The 20,625-nt window shown below is 39.9% G+C and overlaps 1 protein-coding gene across 1 annotated transcript; it reads right to left on the minus strand.

Annotated features, from left to right (window-relative positions):
- Positions 1 to 5,379: 5,379 nt before the first annotated feature.
- On the minus strand, positions 5,380 to 19,622 carry LOC118390471 (matrin-3-like). The gene is made up of 21 exons (XM_035781071.2): positions 19,477 to 19,622; positions 17,720 to 18,276; positions 17,535 to 17,596; positions 17,368 to 17,406; positions 17,182 to 17,260; positions 16,954 to 17,070; positions 13,588 to 13,713; positions 13,340 to 13,504; positions 13,057 to 13,175; positions 12,436 to 12,946; positions 9,922 to 10,015; positions 9,771 to 9,790; positions 9,551 to 9,679; positions 9,177 to 9,299; positions 7,431 to 7,559; positions 7,227 to 7,354; positions 6,847 to 6,961; positions 6,395 to 6,625; positions 6,199 to 6,343; positions 5,945 to 6,066; positions 5,380 to 5,628 (listed from the first exon to the last, which is right to left on the minus strand). The coding sequence occupies exons 2-21, from the start codon at positions 18,242 to 18,244 to the stop codon at positions 5,596 to 5,598; spliced, it is 3,012 nt and encodes a 1,003-aa protein (XP_035636964.2). The 5' UTR covers positions 18,245 to 18,276; positions 19,477 to 19,622; the 3' UTR covers positions 5,380 to 5,595.
- Positions 19,623 to 20,625: the final 1,003 nt, after the last annotated feature.

The following is a 20,625-nucleotide window of genomic DNA, read 5'->3' on the forward strand; positions in this document are numbered from 1 at the left end:
AATGCTGTAAAATATACCTTTCAAGAAGTCCCTTTTCAGGTATTTCGTATAGTTTGGCGGCTACAGTCTGGCCAACGATATTTATAACTAATCAATCTACCAGCGTCTCGTCAGCGACATTAAAACAGTAGCTTCTTCCCTTAACAGAATTTCAAAATAAAAGTACCCCATGTAAACACATTAACATGAAACATAATTGTCTAAACATGAACTATGATTCATATTTAAGTGACATTTGTATTAAATGTGGATTTAATTTTTTTTTACAATGTTAAATAAATGGCCCCAATGTAATACACTACATGAAATACATATGGGCATACAGAGAATTCTGTGTGGATGTAAAAGTGGGGTTGGGAATACTCAGTGGCGTCTGTAGAATGTACATATGGTGTTAGAGGGGCGGCAGGTAGCGTAGTGGTTAGCGCGTTGGCCCAGTAACTGAAAGGCAACATTGAATCCCCGAGCTGACAAGGTACAGATCTGTCGTTCTGCCCCTGAAAAAGGCGGTTAAACACACTGTTGTTCCTAGGCCGTCATCGTAAATAATAATTTGTTCTTAACTGACTTGTCTAGTTAAATAAATAATAAAATAGAGAGCGCGCGTCTGGTCCAAGTACAGAGCAACACTTCCTACTCCACCCATTCCATAGCTGCCAATGCAGGCCTATAAATTACATTTTGGTTTATAGAGAAAAATGTGCCGATGTAAAAGTGGGATTGGAAATACTCAGTAGTGTCTGTAGACTCTATATGGAAGGGATAATCAACGTTTTTAGTTTGTGAGACTTATTTTTCCAGATGAAGTCAATAAAGGTCTTATTGATCTCTTTACAAGTAGCTGGATTTACACATAACGATAATGAGGGGGTACACAAAACGAGACAGTCCCTCTGCCTTGGACAGAAGTACTCTCCCAAGTATAGAAAGATCTCTTTGTAGCCAATTATTAAATATATTTTTAGTTCACTTAACTTTAGGTGATAAAATCAAATGTTGTATGGCTAAGTGTTTTTTTGACAGATGTATTTAACACAGTCCTTTACAGGAATATTTTATATTTATTTATCAGAGTCAAATAAACACAAGATTTCACATTTAGAAACATTCAGCATTAATCATGATGCAATAGAAAATGCAGTTACAGCATTAAGGGCATGGGCGACCTGGTCTTTGTCTCTTAAGAAAAGAGTAGGCCTATATACCTTTTTCTAGTACAGGACACATTGACGTCAGGCACAGATGCGCAATAAGAAAGCCATCTCCATCTACGACCATTCAACATAGCTTAGATTTATGTTTTCTAAACAAAATCACTTTTTTGAGTTCTCATATGCTTACAATGATGTTTTGATTCTTGCTTGAACAGTCGCTAAGGTTATATTTGGTTGTGATCTTTGCAAAATAACACTTTTGGAAACAACAGTTGTTAGCTATAATGCTAACTCTAATTGATATAAAGGCTTTAGCAAAAGCTAGCCAAAGAGCCATTTTATTGGTTGAAGTTCAAGTGTTTTTTAACTGTAATGCAGTTGATTTGTGATGACACAACCATTAAAGAAGTTTTTTTTTTGCCTACGTTCTATAAGAACTCCCCGCCACCAACTTGTGCATATTACCCTAGTGCAGCAATGTTCGCAAACACAGATAGGGGTCTATTGTTATAATTCATATGTGCCCCACTAGAAATCCCTGCATTAGCATGTTTTTGTTAGCTGATACATCATGACAAAATTCACCACATTACTGTCCTGCTAACGTGCTTGGACCTCTTGTATGTAAACTTTTGACCCACTGGGAATGTGATGAAAGAATAAATAAATAATTATAGAATAAATAATTCTCTGTTATGACATTTCACATTCTTAAAATAAAGTGGTGATCCTAACTGACCTCAGACAGGGAAGTTTTACTAGGATTAAGTGTCAGGAATTGTGAAAAACTGAGTTTAAATGTATTTGGCTAAGGTGTATTTAAACTTCCGACTTCAACTGTAGATGGATGTCATGTTCCCATCAAGTGTCTATCAACTCCTGATGCTGAGGAGTACAGGAACAGTAAGAACTGGTTTTCCATCAATGTTCAGGGTGTATGCACTCCTAATTTAGAGTTTTCAAACATTGTTGCCTTTTGTAAAAGTGTTGTGGAAATTCAGTACTGAGAGAGACTTGGTCATTTCTCTCTTCAAACAATCATCTTTATTTCCAATGGATTAATTCATGCAATAATGAAGCGGTCAGCCCAGCAGTCTTGACTGTCGGACCGAGTGCTTGAAACATACAGAAAATACAGTGTATTTATATACCATACCTAAAAATGCTTCCAACCATGGCTGGCTCCACCGTTCCCATATGGATTGGGGGGCACCATGAGCCACATCCTGTCTTTATCTGCCCCCGGCGTTATCTTACCCCTGACCCTGGCCTAATTTCCCAGATGCCAGGATGTCTAAGAACCAGAGAGGCCTTTGTTCTACTCCTCTCTATCCCAGTTACAACCACCCCACATCCTGTCATGAACGCCAGCTGTAGGTTTTAAATCACCAGGTCAATCAAGTGTCAGTTCCAGCTCTCTCTAGTAAAACCCATGCCCACAACACCCAGACTAGCTGCAGGAAGCTAGAGTGGACTCCATAAAACTCAGCAATTGCAGGAGAGAAATATTTAAATAAATTGTTCCATATCCAACAAATAAGATGAATACATCATTTTTCCCCTCACAAAAGGTGCAACTCACAAATCAAGGATTTTTCCTCAACTCTTCATTGTGTGCTTAGTTTCAAAGAGGACAACATAGTGGACTACTACTTGGTGACAGTGGATATGGTCAGTAACTTTTTATTCACTCCATACATAAATCCCACAACGTCTGAGCCGCAAAGATAGAACTGAGCTCATATGCGGGATGGGATGGGACAAGAGGGATGGTCGAGCATGTTTGGAGTATGGAAAAATCGATTCCAGTGTTTACACAATACACTTTGTTTCAAGACAAGATGCTGCAAAGTGATCGTTGCTACGGCTGTGCTGCACAACTACCTGAAGCAACATTGCTGTCCTGATCCTCCAATGGAAGATCAGGATCAAGCAGATGTGCCCACGGATGAGGCAGGCAAGGACCAACGAGGACTTGCACACAGTTGCTTTCAAATTGCAACACCTCAACTAGATGAGATGCATCTAAATATGGAATGATTCATTATGGCTTATCTTTGCTTTGATAAATGTATGTTCTGTACAAAATGAAAATAGTGTGCAGCAAAACGAAATGAGTGACTAAACCAAGACTAGTTTAAAATGTAGTTTGTGGTGATTAAAATACTCATGAATATCCAAATGACAAAACATTTTTTACATATATTGTTCACCATGGCTGGTAATCACAATTGTCTCATTACTGAATATATTTTGCATCATACCGCTCTCTTCCAGCTTCATTTCCAGGCCAACCTATAGAATTCTCATTCTCATTTCATGTTCTTCAGATATTTCATTTGATGGCGGTGAAATTCTCTGGCCAACTTCTCATGCACAGTCATCTTTTTTTGTTCTCTGCTGAAAGGTGGTGGCAGAATCTTTTCTCAGGGATGCTATAGCAGATGTGGCGGGTACACACTCACTGCACTGGCTCTTCCAACCTGTTCACATTACACACTCACTGTGCACTGGCTCATCCAACCTGTTCACATTCCTTTCCTCTGGAAAAAGAACAGTTAGAAGCACAAATAAACTCATATGGTCTTTAGATTGATGGAAGAATAAAGATTGACAGACAGTGGAATATATATTTACCAAAGGAAGTGACCAATTTACTTTCTTTCGTATATGTACTATTTGTGCTCAGCGCTTCTTCTGAACTGTCCAAATGGTCATCGTCTGGTATACCATCCAGAGGTTGCTGGTGCTCTATTATTCCAGACAGGAAGTCACTCAATTCATCAGTCTTGTCTTTTTTTGGTGGTCCACCAACAGTAGTAAAATCGCTCTCTTCTGAACTCTGCATTCTCTCTTTTTAAAGTCAGTTTAAAAGGTTCTTTCAGAGTCTATAAAAAGGCAGATATCATTCAATATAAGTGATGTCACAAAAATATGAATATGATGAATGTGAAATACTGAAAATAATGGATTACAACTTCAGGTGAGTTCTCTTCTTGTGGTTACATTTTCATTTGCATTGAATTCACAAAAAATTGCAGCCCAACCACTTGTTATTTTGCTCAGTAGCAGTAGAATGGTTTTTACGTTCAATAACTGGATGGTTTGAGAAATTCTGTTTTAGTAGCATTTTTTCATGCTCAAGTTTAGAATTTTAGCCTCTGCCATTGTTTTGTCTCAAGATTCACACCAGTGATGGCGTTTTCTATTCCATTTCCAGGTTTACATGAGCACCATTAGACCAACAGCATGTGCTCATTCTTAACCTAATCAGGCTTAACCCAGGTGTTCTCATTTAGGTTAACTTACCTTACTCAAGGACTCTGTAGTCTGACTAACTAACCCAAATTTAAGCCACGTTCATGAATGCTATTTAAATGTCCTAGTTTAAATAGCACACATTAAGGCCTACTCCTGGCATAATCTAAGCCCCGCCTTGACACCTGCCCTAAAAGTCTGAACATGTGGAGAAGTGCAGGAGTATTACCCGCTGGACATAACAATCCTAAATGATAGTACAGATTTCTATAGTAATTACTAGAATATGTATAGGATTACTTAATTTTTTTTCTGCATATCGTGCATTCCAGTTGAACCAAAAGATGAAATGGAAATAAAGTGTATATGAAATTAAATCATGTTCATACTAATACTATGTCAAATATCTACTTATGTTGCAATATGATAGCCTAATATATTCAACATCTAAACTTATTTTTCATTCTCCATCACTCTAATAACATGACACACCCCTTCACTATTGTCAGTGGTTGAACTAATTACACTGTCTACATAACCGGAGTCAAGCTTTCATGACATTTCCCTGAAGGCAGTGTTCCAAAACAGTGGTAGCTTGAATATAAAATGCACAACATTTGTAGCCTCGCGTTTGTGTTATGTTATGGAATACATTCACTGAACTCTCCCCTATCAGAAGCGTCTAGGCCTGTTTGTTCGATCTCCCTCATTTGTCTTTTTCCTCAAGCGATGTGCTGCTCCTTGCCACAGACTGGGTGAATCTTCTTAGCCAGCTCTGCTGTCAGTCAAGCACCAGATGGTTCTCTGGGTTACGGAAAATTATGGGATGGAGTTCAAGCCAAACCTGTCCACATGTCCTTGATAAATGACAGTTGACCATAAACAACCATAGGCCTCTGTCAAGTGCAGTAGGTTCAGCGTAAATGTTAGCCATAAGAGGTGACAAAAGTAACGGCAGAAGTCAAAGAACAAGTCCAACATTTATTTATTCAATAAGAGGAAACTAAATCCAGGTACTATTCCTAACCACAGAATGGGACTACATTTCGTAATAGGCTGCATTAATTAATTTCAAATGGGTAACAATGTTAACAGTAACAAAAAAGACTGGAATGTTAAAAACAAACTGGACAGAAATGTTTATACTAAAACGGCCCTCCTCTGGGAAGACTACAATCCTCAATCAGATACGGTCTGTTTCTTTATCCATCTTTCTCTGAAAGAGAACAAAATCAGTGTACATTTTCAATGCATTATCTATGTTAACCCATTACCAAGAATAGCTAAAACAGATCCAAGTCTAATTTTTCCAAATGGTTGAGATACTACAAGCACAGGTGATACTAGCTTTAAATAAACAAGGTTTCCCTTGAAATTGATGAATATTTGACAATTAACATTTAACAGTGAAGCCTGGGGAATGTTGAGAATGTGTTCTTACCTCCAAGGTGAACAATTGTTTTAATTCTTTTTACAAAAACACCACACCAAAGTATGATTCATAAGACTGACTTGTCATAGTTGAGAATTACCTTAAGGTTCAGATAATGTTCCTCACTGCTACAGTGGACTGATTTGGCTGTTTCCTCATTGTTGTAGAAGATGTTGCACAGCTTGCAGAAGAATCCAGTCCTTGGCACCAGATAATCTAACCCTGCAAGTAAAAGGAGAGCGAAAGGGTTGTTATCCCAATATGGCACTAAAAGCTCTTAAGCAGATCCCTGTCACACCTGATAATAAAAATAGGCAGCCACACAAACATAAGTCAGTTTCTCTAGCATCTTACCAACAGGGTTGTCAGGTTGATAAGGACCCAGAGGTCCCTCCTGCTTCTTCTTCTTCTCCTCCTGCTGCTGCTTCTCCTCCTCCTGCTGCTGCTTCTCCTCCTCCTGCTGCTGCTTCTCCTCCTCCTGCTGCTGCTTCTCCTCCTCCTGCTGCTGCTTCTCCTCCTCCTGCTGCTGCTTCTCCTCCTCCTCCTGCTTCTCCTCCTCCTCCTGCTTCTCCTCCTCCTCCTGCTCCTCCTCCTCCTCCTGCTCCTCCTCCTGCTTCTCCTCCTCCTGCTGCTTCTCCTCCTCCTGCTGCTTCTCCTCCTCCTCCTGCTTCTCCTCCTCCTGCTTCTCCTTTCCCTCTGAGAGAGCTTCCACACCACTGGTTTCCTCACCCTCAGGGTCCCCACAGACCCCCTCACTGTCAGACACAGGGCTCTGGACATCCTGGCCATACAAACACAATCATGTATTTTACTAATTTCTTCTACTTAGCCTGAGAGACCAACACCAACTGATTACTTATTGAATAACCAGTAACTGTAAAAGGATTGTTCACGGACATGCCAAAATTAAATACATAAATATTCAGCAAACATTTAACTAACAAGGCAATATTTCACCTTGTTTAAATTAAGGAAACAAAAACATAGCAATAACCATCTCACCTCTGGATAGGGGCTTTTGGTTGACTGGCCATTAGTCTTTTCATCTCCATGATGATCTCTTGATCTTCTATCTTTCTGACTGGACAACCACAGCTCATATTTGACTGGAGGCTTCCTGTAATCAGGAGGGCAGAATATGTAATGGAGTACTATATCATGAAAGTGTACTTAGACAGACCTCATACAGTCCAGTTGAACCATAGATCACAACATTCCTTATCAGATTATTCTTTGGCTGTATATTCTTCCAATAAATTCCAATCAATTGAACTGGCAGTGGACATAGAATGCAGTATCCAGTCTTCAAATTCCATTTTGTCTAACTATCATTTCTATCATCTACTCTACTGCATATACTTAGGGTCATTAAAATTATTTACCAGTATATTAGGGAGTCTCCCTTTTTGCACAAACTGACCCTTAACAGGGTCCCGTAGAACTTGTGTGGACGTTGGAAGTACTTCACCATTTTCTGAGCGGCTTCCACGCTCTCCAACTGGATATAACACTGAAAGAAAATAAAAAAACATCCATGTGAAAGTCCTTCGTTAATAGAAAAACAAAATGGGCAGGTGAAACTTTACCTTTCCATGACGCCAGTTCAAATTATAGCCAGTGATTTTCCCGAAAGGCTGGGCAAGTCGTAAAAGAGAGACGTCAGAGTACTTCTGGAGTGGAAGCATACAAATGTAGATGGATCTCCCACTAGGACTCTGCATTAACAGAAACAAAGTCACATTACACAAACATTGACTAGGTCTGTAGTTTAGTTTATAATACAGTGCATTTGGCAAGTATTCAGACCCCTTTACTTTCCACATTTTGTTATGTTACAGCCTTACTCTAAAACACCCCCCTCAATCTATACACAATACCCCATAATGACAAAGCAAAAACAGGTTTAGATATGTTTGCAATTTTATTAAATATAAACTGAAATACATTTTTTACTTAAGTATTCAGACCCTTTGCTATGAGACTCAAATTTGATCTCAGGTGCATCCTGTTTCCATTGATCATTCTTGAGATTTTTTATTCAACTTGATTTGAATTTACCACAGGTGGACTCCATTGATTTGGAAAGGCACTCACCGGTCTAGATAAGGTCCCACTGTTGACTGTGCATATCAGAGCAAAAACCAAGCTGAGGTTGAAGGAATTGTCGGGCGAACTCCGAGACAGGATTGTGTCGACACACAGATCTGGACAAGTGTAACAAAACATTTCTGAAGCATCCCAAGAAGGTCCCCAAGAACACAGTGGCCTTAATCATTCTTCAATGGAAGAAGTTTGGAACCACCAAGACTCTTCCTAGAGCTGGCCGCCCAGCCAAACTGAGCAATTCAGGGAGAAGGGTCTTGGTCAGGGAGGTGACCAAGACCTCTGTGGAGATGGGAAAACCTTCCAGAAAGACAACCATCTCTGCAGCACTCCACCAATCATGCCTTTATGGTAGAGTGGCCAGATTGAAGCCACTCCTCAGAAAGAGGCACATGAGAGATGGCATGGTTTGCAAAAAAAAACCTAAATGATTCTCAGTCCAGATTAAATCAAGATTGAACTCTTTGGCCTGAATTCCAAGTGTCACATCTGGAGGAACACCTACAGTGAAGCATGGTGGTGGCAGATTCATGCTAGTGGGATGTTTTTCAGCGACAGGGACTAGGAGACTAGTCACAATCGAGGGAAAGATGAATGGAGCAAAGTACAGAGAGAGACTTGATGAAAATCTGCTCCAGAGCGCTCAGGACCTCAGACTGGTGTGAAGGTTCACCTTCCAACAGGACAACGACCCTAAGCACACACACACAGCCAAGACAAAGCAGGAGTGGTTTCAGGCCAAGTCTCTGAATGTCCTTGAGTGGCCCAGCCAGAGCACGGACTTGAACCCGATCGAACAGCTCTGTGCAGCGACGCTCCACATCCAACCTGACAGAGCTTGAGAGGATCTGATGAGGAGAATGGGAGAAACTCCCCAAATACAGGTGTGCCTAGCTTGTAGCGTCACACCCAAGAAGACTTGAGGCTGTAATCACTGCCAAGGGTGCTTCAACAAAGTACTCAGTAAAGGGTCTGAATACATAAGTAAATGTGACCTCTCTTTTTTTGTTTAAATTAGTTTTAAAAAAATCTAAAAAACAATATTTGCTTTGTCATTGTGTGTTGTACTTGAGGGGGAAAAAAACAATTGAATCAATTTTAGTAAAAGGCTGCAACGTAGCAAAATGTCGAAAAAGTCAATGGGTCTGAATACTTTGACTGCACTGCAACTCAATTATTTCATCAGATGCATAACGCATACTACACCATTTAGCAGACACCAAACCCACCTCCAACTCTTTCCGTGAAAAGCACATGCTAATATTAACATGTTTCCTCAACAACTGTCCGTTTCCTTTGTAGAATTTCACCATTTCACGTACTTCCTCGGTAGTTTCAAGCTCTAACCATGCCTGAAAATATAGAAAAAGCTATATCATAAAAACAAAGACAACAAACATTTGCACAAATCAGGGGTTGGGTAAATAAACTCCTTCCTGTATGCCGAACTACATGAATGTGAAATTATTCACCACTGTTGCTTTGACAACATTTCCATCCCATGAAGAAAACTAGATAGGTACCAAACTAGATAGGTACCATACAAAATAAAACACTGATCCCCAAAATAACATATCTGCAAGTAACATAATTATGAACATACCTCCTGTCTGAGGAAGGATATGGAATGGTTTACAACTTTCACGTTTGCCCGCTCTGCCAGTTTCAATAGGGCCACCTCCACATTTCCATAGCCCTTTCTAATTGGGCTAATTTGGACAACTTTTCCATCCTGTAGAAAACAATTTTAACCGACTGTCAAGAAAAACAACTTTTCTACACGTTTGACACATTCCAACTACTCGATATGGAGGAATACCAACCCATGAAGCATCCTTTGACTCTGCAAATAAAAACAAAAAGTAATTATTACTATACATTATCTGGAGATTATCCACACAGGCTCGACAACTGTAATAATTGTTTTTGTCCATTGCTGCCAAGTAAGAATGTTTTGCATCATTCATTGCTTACCCAGCGGTGTGTCCCCTCCAGTACTGTCGTCAAGTTCATCCAATGTAACAAAGTCATCCATATTATCAGGGAAATCCATGTCATCCATATTGTCCTGTTGGAAATAAGTCCACAACATCAATAAGTTAAAGAATTTGAGTTAAGGTCCACAGTGCTGCACCAAAACCATTACGAATCTCACAAATATGTGAGGTTGCAATGGGAAACTGTCAAAAGCATTTCAAACACTGAACATAAAAGTATGCAAAACTGTATTCAATAGTACTGAAGTATGATAAAGATCCAGGTCACAAAGCTAGGAAGTGAACTCTGTGGCTGCACTTTTACAAATGACATTGACAGCTTAAATATCCACAGTTATTCAAACCTCTTGGTCAGGCCAGGTTTTAACCATGCTAAGGCTGAACAAATAAGCATGTCTAATTGATCAAATCGAATTGTATTTGTCACATGTGCCGAATACAGGTGTAGACCTAACCTTGAAATGCTTACTTACAATCCCTTAACCAACAATGCAGTTCAACAATGTTTGGCTGACTTTTGAGCGATTAAGCGCCTGTTCTGGATTACTACGGTCAGTCTAGGTTTTCTGGAAACAATTGGAGCTTGTACAGAGATGGCTCTATAACCTTTGATATTAAACCATGGAACGTAAGGAGATCCTTCAAAGCTTATCTCCATCTGATTTGTAGGGCACTCATAAAACTGATGGAATTAATAGCCCCTGAGCAAATCACATTGCCTCCATACAGTGCCTTCAGAAAGTATTCACACCCCTAGACTTTATCCATTGTTGTGTTAGCCTGAATTTAAAACGGATTACATTTAGAGTGTGTCACTGGCCTACACAAAATACCCCATTTCAAAGTGAAATTATGGTTTTAGACATTATTACAAATAAAACATTTTAAAAGCTGAAATGTCTTGTGTCCAATAAGTGTAACATTTTTTGTTAATGGCAAGCCTAAAGTTCAGGAGTAGAATTGTGCCTAACATGTCAAATAACTTGCATGGACTTTTTTTAAATGACTACCCAATCTCTGTACGCCACACATGAAGATAATTGTAAGGTCCCCCAGTCGAGCAGTGAATTACAAACCAAGACCAGGGATGTCATCCAATGCCTCGCAAATAAGGGCACCAATTGGTAGGTGGGTAAAAAAAAAAAAAAAATCAGACATCGAATATCCCTTTGAACATGGTGAAGTTATTAATTACGCTTGCGTATCAATACACCCAGTCTAACTCAGTGGAAGGAAATAGCTCAGGGATTTCACTATGGAATATTGGTGACAAAAATCATTAGTGTTTAATTGCTGTGATTGGAGACAACTGAGGATGGAACAACAACATTGTAGTTACTCCACAATACTAACCTAAATGACAGTGAAAATAAGGAAGCCTGTACAGAATAGAAATATTCTAAAACATTAATCCTGTTTGAAACAGGGGAAAGAAATTAACTGAGGACCACGTCATATTTTCAAGCATGGTGGTGGAGGCATCATGTTACGAGTATCCTTGTCAAGGTCTAGGGAGTTAAGGATAAAAAGGCACTGCTTAGAGCTAAGCACAGGCAAAATCCAAGAGGAAAACCTGGTTCAGTCTGCTTTCCAACAGACATGGGGAGAAATGCACCTTTCAGCAGGACAATACCCTAAAACACAAGGCCAAATATACACTGGAGTTGCTTACCAAGACAAAATGGAATGTTCCCGAGTGGTTCCCTAGTTACAGTTTGTACTTAAATCTGCTTGAAAATCTATGGCAAGTCTTGAAAATGTCTGTCTAGCCATGATCAACAACCAACTTGCCAGAGCTTAAATAATTATGTGCCAATATTGTACAATCCAGGGGTGAAAATCTGACTTATCCAGAAAGGTGATTCTAACAGACTCAGGGGTGTGAATACTTATGTAAATTAGATATGCATTTAATTTTTAAACAAATTTGCAAACATTTATAAAAACATGTTTTCACTTTGTCATAATGCGTATTATGTGTAGATGTGAGACTAAGTAATACATTTTAAATTCAGACTAACAACAAAATGTGGAATAGTTAAAGGTGCATGAATACTTTCTGAAGGCACTGTAAGTAGCAGGCTATGGTATCAAGCAAACTCAATATTCCAACAAGCCATGAGTCAAACCGGGCATTGCTGACATGAGTCACAGAAAACATCTTGACTGTTTGTCTAGATTGACGAGGTTCAATCTGAAGTGTCAGATGCATTTTATTTGCCACTGAAACTTCTGCCAGATTTCAGTGGTTCTAGGCAATAGATGGCAACATCTGTTTCAACTGATCAGTGGAGGATCTCACTCAACCAAACTACATTCTCAGGAAAGCTCCCAGAACTTCAACCAAGTTGAAGAGTTGAAGCACACATGCTTTAAGAAGCCATTGCTAGGAACCCACATCTTGGTTACTTGACAAACTTATTTTCAATTCTGGGAACAATATGCCTTTTGTTGGTTCCGGTCACAAATATGAATGACAAGAATTTCTTACATCTTCTTGAAAGCTCTCCTGTTCCACCATGTTCTCCATTGAGACGTCAGCATCACACAGAGCTGGATCGTCGGCGGCCTTGATGTCACAATCCTCCAAGGTATCGTCTGTCAAAAGTTCTGAGATTTCGGGTTCCCCCTTATCTTTAGAATCAGCCACCAGAGAGGCACTTTTAGAAGGAGCAGGGTCTTTAGTATCAACACCAGCTCCATTCTCGTCATCTAACAAGCTTTGTTTAGCTTCCACCTGGATAATCTCTTCGTCCAGATCTTTGTTTTCCAAATCAACGTCCTCCTCCTTGATGTCCTGCTTGACCACTTCCTTGACCTCCTCTGAGGTGCTTTGTTGACCTTCTCCTTGTTCCATCACTTTCTCAGCAGGTTGTTTGCCTGTACTGGGTTTCTCTTTGTTCGTGGCGTTTGAGGTCTTGCTAGTCTCCTCACTCTTGTGTCTGCTGCTGCGGCCTTTACTGGAATCTGCTCTTCTGGATGTGGTGGAGTCAGGACTTTCTCTACAAGGCAAAAACCATTGAGGTAAACTTCCCTGAGACATACTTCCTGATGAGTCCCACAGGAAAATCGGTCTGGCCGCAATAGCCCCAGTTGAAGGACTCTTACTTACCTCAGGCGTTTCAGTGACAAGTATACTTTGACACTCTTTCCACTGATCTTTAGGGGGTTGGAGTGGTAGTACTTCACCATAATGTCAGCATCCTTCCAATCTACCATCTCAATCAGGGCCTGCAGATGAATAAGGGAGAATTCATTAGACGAAGCTAAATATGGTGCTGCATAATGAAGGTTTTGGAGTAAATTGTTTTAATAATTGTTGTCTATTTGAAATCACCAGAGATTTGCAGAATATGATTGACCACACTTTAATTCCATATTGCCCGAACCTTTACCTGATCACTTGAAAATGTTGAATGCCGCACATCCCCAAACATCTTGGCGAGATCAAGAATCTCAGATTCTCTTTCCTTCCCAGGAGGTAGGCGGGAAAAACAAACCACTGTATTGGTAGCTTGTTTGGTCGGCCGTTTTTCTGTTGGTTCATCCAACCTTGGCGGCTGAAGGAAAAAACAAGCTCATACTGGGATCTCTGTGATTAAGAACACAGAATCTCAAACTTTTAAGAGGCAGGTGCACTTACATGAATACTGCACACCATAGGTGACAAGTACAGATTCAACTTATATCCCTTCACGAAAGCTTGCTTTTCACTGAAGTGATTCACCATATTGACTGCCTCTTTGTGAGAATCAAACTCCAGGAATCCCTGTAACAAACCAATACAACAGTGAATCATCCAAAACATTCAACTACAGATTTTGAGAGAGAATGTTAAAAGCTGCAAAATTTTACTTTTTGGGCAACCCAACCAAATTCACATAGAAATTAGATATATCTGTGTCATTCTCATTGAAAGCAAGTCTAAGAAGCAGTAGATATAGGGCACATAGAACATTTCTATGCTTCCTTGGTTTAAGTTTCCTCTTTTACCTTCGGTTTTGTACACCAGCTTCAAATAGCTGAAAAGACAATAGCTGTGTTTTGAATACTCATACGAACTGCACTATTTGTGACGTGAATTGAGAATATAGTATGCTTATTGGTCATAGCATGGATATAGTTAGTACACCAAAAGTTCCCGGATGTCGTACTAACTTCGCCAAAATACAAAGTATACAAGCAGTGTACACTATCTCTGTGCTTTTAGGGCTGTTAATGCAAATACGCAGCCAAAGGCGAAGCTAGAGTGACTGAGGATGGAAGATGGCGGAAACTGAGTAGTGAAGCTAATAGTACAGAAAGTAAGAATGAGTGGGTTAGTGGCGAAGAAAAAGGGAAACAAGAGTAGCAAAGCTATGTTGGAAAACAGGAACCACTAGACTCGTTTTTGGTCCGAGTCAGGGTTTTGGATCAATGCTACTTGGGAAATCCGTTTACGTCTCCAGGAAAATCTGGAATGTGTTGGAGGAAAGTCTGGAGTCTGAGTCGCAAGAAGAAGCGTGTTTTAAGATATCGGAGTAGAATATTTCCTGCATGGATTTTTGCAGCAGGGCGCCTAGCAAGGTGATTATTTCTGGGGTGGCGCAAAACATAAAGGCAGAGGACATAACTGAAGACGTCGATGGAATAGTTGGTCCACGTCGCCTGACCTGTATGGTGGACGGAGAAAAGAAACAGACTTCATCCATGCTACTGTTCTTTGATGAAGAGTCTCTCCTATCTCAAATAAAGTTAGGATTCATGAGATGCCCTTAAGAGATTTTGTGCACAAGACCCTTCAGTTTCACAAATGTAAAATATTTGGTCATGTGTCAAGCGTGTGCAGAAGGGAATAATATTGTATGCCATTTGGCACGTGACAAAAAAAATTGATCCGACTCTCGTCTGCGTGTGCCAGAGCGCAGAATAACTGATGAACGCTCAACACCCATCAGTAAACGTCAGCAAAAAAACTGTGTCATTCAATTGTTGCCAGCAGCAGTTACAGTCACCAACAGTCTGGGTAACATAAAAGCAGCCTAACCCAGCTCTGCTAGGGTCAGTGAACAGGTCAGACTGAGGTTCTCGCTCATTATGTGTCTGGAAGTAGCTAGCCAACGTTAACCAGTTAGCTTGGGTGCTTGACTGCCGTTGAACGCACGGATCAACCCTACTCCTCGGCCAGAGCGTCCAGTGTGCGTTCTAAACCCTCAGAGCAAAACGCTCTGAATTTACAAAGGACAATCTGACAATGCTCTGGATTTACAAACACCCAGAGCGCACGCTGGCACTCCAGATTGAATTTACTAACACACCGGGAATCGTAAAATGTCTAGCTAGTCAACAACCCACTGTTCCTAGGCAGTCATTGAAAATAAGAGTTTGTTCTTAACCTGTTAAGTCGACCCTCTACTTTTTCGAACATTCTGTTAAAAATCGCGCAACATTTCAGCGCCCTGCTACTCAGGCCAGGAATATAGTATATGCATATGATTAGTATGTGTGGATAGAAAACACTCAGACGTTTATAAAACTGGTTAAATCACGGCTGTGACTATAACAGAACGTGCGTTTTATCGAAAAGTGCAGGAAAATCTGATCACTGAAAATGGAAATAAATATCCTTGCGCTACTTCCAGGAATTGTTCAAAGTGAACCGAATTAAATGAGGCCGAGGTTGCAGTGCCTACAGCTTCCACACGATGCCTAGAGTCTTGTCATTTGATTCGGCTTTGATTCTTGGTCAAACCGAATCAAGGGAACCGATTCCCTCCGGTCTCCGACCGGATGTTTTGGTCGAGCTCTCTCCAGACATTTTGGTCGAGCATCTCTCCAGACCTATAGAATTTACATCGCCTCCTGATGAATTTTATCGCTTATTAACGTGTACTAATACCTAAAGTTGCATTATAAAAGTATTTCGAAGTGTTTTGTGAAAGTTTATCGTCGACTTTTTGAATTTTAAAAAATGACGTTACGTTATGAAACGCTATTTTTTTTCCCGTTTATCACACAGTCTTCATAGATCGATATCTAGGCTATATATGGACCGATTTAAATCGGGGAAAAAAAGACCCAATAGTGATTATGGGACATCTAGGAGTGCCAACAAAGAAGATGGTCAAAGGTAATGAATGTTTTATATTTTATTGTGCGGTTTGTGTAGCACCAAATATGCTAATTATTTTGTTTACGTCCCCTGCGGGTCTTTTGGGGTGTTACATGCTATCAGATAATAGCTTCTCATGCTTTCGCCGAAAAGCATTTTAAAAATCTGACTTGTTGCCTGGATTCACAACGAGTGTAGCTTTAATTCAATACCCTGCATGTGTATTTTAATGAACGTTTGAGTTTTAACTAATACTATTAGCATTTAGCGTAGCGCATTTGCATTTCCAGAGCTCTAGATGGGACGCCTGCGTGCCAGGTAGGAGCAAGAGGTTAACTGACTTGCCTAGTTAAATAAAGGTAAAATAAATCATTTAAAAAATATACAATTAGTTAATTTTAGTATACTGTAAACGAATGCTATCGTTTCAGTTGTGCGTACTAGCGCTTCGCCTGTCTACCGGAAGTTGATGCTATTGCTATGCAACCTCTTGCTAGCTTGTTAGCATAACAAATGACTAGCTAGACATTTTACTGCCTTGTTCAGGGGCAGAACGACAGATTTGTACCATGTCAGCTCGGGGATTCGAAATTGCAACCTTTCGGTTACTAGCCCAACGCTCTAACCACTAGGCTACCCTGCCGCCCTGTCCTATGCACTCATTAAGTATGTAGCATACAGTAGGTATTGGTATTAGAACTGCAAATATTTTTGGTTATTGAAAATAAATGTTTCACAGAGGTTTAGATGGTACAATGATTCTCTACACTATACTTAATTGTTTTGTCACATACACTGAAATTAGGTGAACTATTAATTTTAGCAACCAGGAAATGGCAGAACAATTTCTGCATAGTGCATGTTTAAGAGTTTAGAGTGTTTATTACTTGGTTTTTATCATCAATTTGTGTAACTTACCTTGCAGGGGAACACCAGATGTTTTACAACCGTGCCGAATGGCTTGGCCAAAGTCATCAAGTCTTCAACACAAACAGAGCCATGGGGAAATTTTGTGACCACCACCTTCGTGCCAGCCTGAAGTAAAATGGAAATACATTCAAGCATGCAGCTTTAAGCAAATAAACATATGTGAATTAAAAATGCTCTATTTATAAGAGAATATTGTCACAAAAGGGGCATCATTACCCTGGGTTTCAAATAGTGTCTTTCTGATGCAGACTTCTGGGTGGTTGAAATAGCATCTCTACTTGGAATGGAGTTGGACCTGGAAGATAACGTAAACAGTGCTAAGTAAGAAGAGGAACAGCTAATGGTTTTACATCATGACATGCCTATTTTCAACGTAAAGCTTAATTTCATGTTTTCCCTAACATTTCCTTCCGAGCATCATGTTTTTTCCAATCTGGATATCTGTAAAGAAACAAAAACAAAGAAAAAACGAATTGAAATAAAACCATATTATAGAAAATATCTTAATTGATTTTGTGACCTTTTATAGTACATTTTCCAAATGTTTTACTTTGCATGAAAACACTTACAGACGCGAGAGTTCTTGACAGCCCTCCGCATGTCGTAATCCATTGAGATGTTCCTTCCATGTCTGTGAAAAAAAAAATAATAATATTAAGCTAAATTTACTGCCATTGTGAAAGGTTGAGTGTTCTGATTAAAAATATATATAAACAGTCCAACGGCAAGAGTTTTGAAATATAACAAAGCTTACCTTATTAGAATTCAACATGCATAAGCATAGAGAGCATGTGTGTGGGTAAACCTTGGGCACAACTCCATGAAAATCATCCACTTGATAGGAGAAAGGAATCTTTTGCTGGCTGTCGGATGGTTTTTCCATTGAGGGCCTAGTGTGACGGGAACCTCTCCTTGCCTCAGTCCGCTCTGGTCGACTGTGAATCTCCTCTCTCCTATAATCAGTGTCACAGTGGCTGTTTGACCTGCGAGAGACAGCAGGGGGACTGTCCTGTTTGCTAAGGTCTCCATCATCTGTATCCTCCTGACAGCTGTCTCCCTTTGGGGAGGCCTGTCCCTGCTCCTCTTGCTTGGCTCGACTGGCCTTCAGTTTCATTATCAGATAAGGCAACGTCTCCACACTGATCTCATTTTCTGGAATCTGGGCCAGAGCATCCACGTCTTCTGGAGAGAGCCCCAGAGTGGCATATAAGTTCATAGTGCTCGTTGCACCATCACCAGATCCTTGGTGTGCAGAGCTGTGACCCTCACTGTCCTCCATCCTCAAACTGTCAGGGCACAGAGAAGTTTATTCTGAAATTGGGGGAAAATGGTGTTCAGTCATTTCAACTGATGTAGTAACATAAACATGTCTAAGGCAACCTATATAGTAGGCAGTGTCAGAGGAAGGGCCCAAAAAAAGTGTCAAAGACTCCAGTCACCCAAGTCATAGACTTCTCTTTGCTACCGCGGGGTAATGGAGCACTAAGTCTATGTTCAAAAGGCTTCTACCCCAAGCTATAAGACTACTGAACAATTAATCAAATGGCCACCCTGTTTTTACACTGTTGTTACTCGCTTTTTAATATCTATGCATAGTCACGTACCCCAACCTACATGTACAAACTTAACTCGACCAAACTGTAACCCCGCACATTGACTCAGTTACGGTAGCCCCGGTATAATAACCTCGTTATTGTTATGTAATTTTATTGTGTTACTTTAGTAAATATTTTAACTATTTCTTGAACTGCAAGGTTAGTTAACGGCTTGTAAAGTAAGCGTTTCACGGTAAGGTCTACACACCTGTTGTATTCGGCGCACGTGACAAGTATCATTTGACGTCTAAATCAATGTTTTTTTATTTTTTATTATTATATATTTTTTGTATAATTTTTATTTAACCGTTATTTTACTAGCCAAGTCTGATAAGAACAAATTATTATTTACAATGACGGCCTACCCCGGCCAAACAGTGATACAGCCTGGTATAAGGTGTAGGCCCTAAAGAAGAGCCTTGGGAAGGATGTCTCCTTCGACGACTGTGTATCTGAAAAACTACCATCTTTAATCATTCAATAGCTAACTAGATGTCAATTGAGGTCCCTCACAGAAAGAATAATGTCTACCAGCCCAGAACAACGTAGATGCAAGCTAACGTTAGCTACTGTAGCTAGTTACATCGAATAGGCCTTTGCCGAAGGCCTCGACAGCCAGTTGCTATTAACTAGCTACCTACGCTTTAGCTCTGAAAAACGAAGCTCAATATCTACTCACACGGGATGAATAAAGATTATCTATCAAGTATGCCCCATGTAGCTATAAAGTAAGTGCATTATTGTTAACTACCAGCACGCAACGCTGGAGAATGCTGCCTAGCCGCCCACAGCCAGGAAACTAGCTCGCAAGAAGAAGCTAACCATAGCTTTCTAGCAAGATAGTTTCGGGGCGAAAATGTATGCATCCAGTTCAACTACCACATGAAATACAAATGGTGAATGCTGCAAAACATACCTTTTAAGAAGTCCCCTTTCAGGTATTTCGTAAAATTTGGTGGCTAACGTTACAGTCTGGACAAAGATATGTGTAACTAATCCTTCTACCAGCGACTCGTCAGTGACATAAAAAAAAAGTACTTCCCTATCATGGCATTTAGAAAATGTTCATAATAAAAGTCCCCCCATGTATTTATTCAAGATATTTGAAAAAGAATTGTCTAAACATGAACTATGATTAATATTTAAGTGACATTGCATTAAATGTTTTTTTTATTGTTGTTTTTTTTCAAAGTGAAACACATGTCCCCATTGCAATACACTGTATATGAAATACCTATTGGCTTATAGAGAAAAAAGTATACTTATGTGCCAATGTAAAAGTGGGGTTGGGAATACTCAGTGGCGTCAGTAGAATCTACATATGGTGTAATTTCTAAATACATAGCAACACTATACTTCACCCACTCCATAGCCCTGAATGCAATAAACTGTAGGCCTATAAATGACACATTGGCTCATTTAAATAAAATGTAATTAACCTTATTTAACTAGGCAAGTCAGTTAAGAACAAATTATTATTTACATTGACGGCCTACCCATAATATTTCTTATAGAGAGAAATGGCGATGTAAAAGCAAGGTACCTATGAAGCCTAATTCCTCCTGTAAGTCGCTCTTGATTAGAGTGTCTGCTAAATGACAATTTTTTAATTTTTTTAATATATATATGCCATTTAGCAGACGCTTTTATCCAAAGCGACTTACAGTCATGTGTGCATACATTCTACGTATGGGTGGTCCCGGGAATCGAACCCACTACCCTGGCGTTACAAGCGCCATGCTCTACCAACTGAGCTACAGACTTGCTAGTTTAGCAAACCATCAGTCCTTTGGAATGCCAAAAAGATAATCAAGGACAACAACCACCCGAGCCACTGCCTGTTCACCCCGCTACTATCCAAAAAGGGGAGGTGCATCAAAGCTGGGGCCGAGAGACTGAAAAATAGCTTATATCTCCAGGTCATCAGACTTTTTAACAGCCATCACTAACACAGAAAGGCTGCTGCCTACATACAGACTTGAAATCATTAGTCACTCTAACAAATGGATCACTAGTCACTTTATTAATGCCACTTTACCAATGATGTTTACATATCTTGCGTTAC

Source organism: Oncorhynchus keta, chromosome 11 (genome assembly GCF_023373465.1).
Source record: "Oncorhynchus keta strain PuntledgeMale-10-30-2019 chromosome 11, Oket_V2, whole genome shotgun sequence".
Taxonomy (NCBI): domain Eukaryota; kingdom Metazoa; phylum Chordata; class Actinopteri; order Salmoniformes; family Salmonidae; genus Oncorhynchus; species Oncorhynchus keta.

What these genes read in the sequence shown, in the direction of transcription:
- LOC118390471 (XM_035781071.2), bottom strand. Translation starts at nt 18,244, where the DNA reads ATGGAGGACAGTGAGGGTCACAGCTCTGCACACCAAGGATCTGGTGAT. An exon ending in GCATGTTGAATTCTAATAAG is followed by an intron (nt 17,597 to 17,719) that starts GTAAGCTTTGTT and finishes TTTTTTTCACAG; the next exon opens with ACATGGAAGGAACATCTCAA. An exon ending in TGGAGGGGACACACCGCTGG is followed by an intron (nt 9,791 to 9,921) that starts GTAAGCAATGAA and finishes TTTTATTTGCAG; the next exon opens with AGTCAAAGGATGCTTCATGG.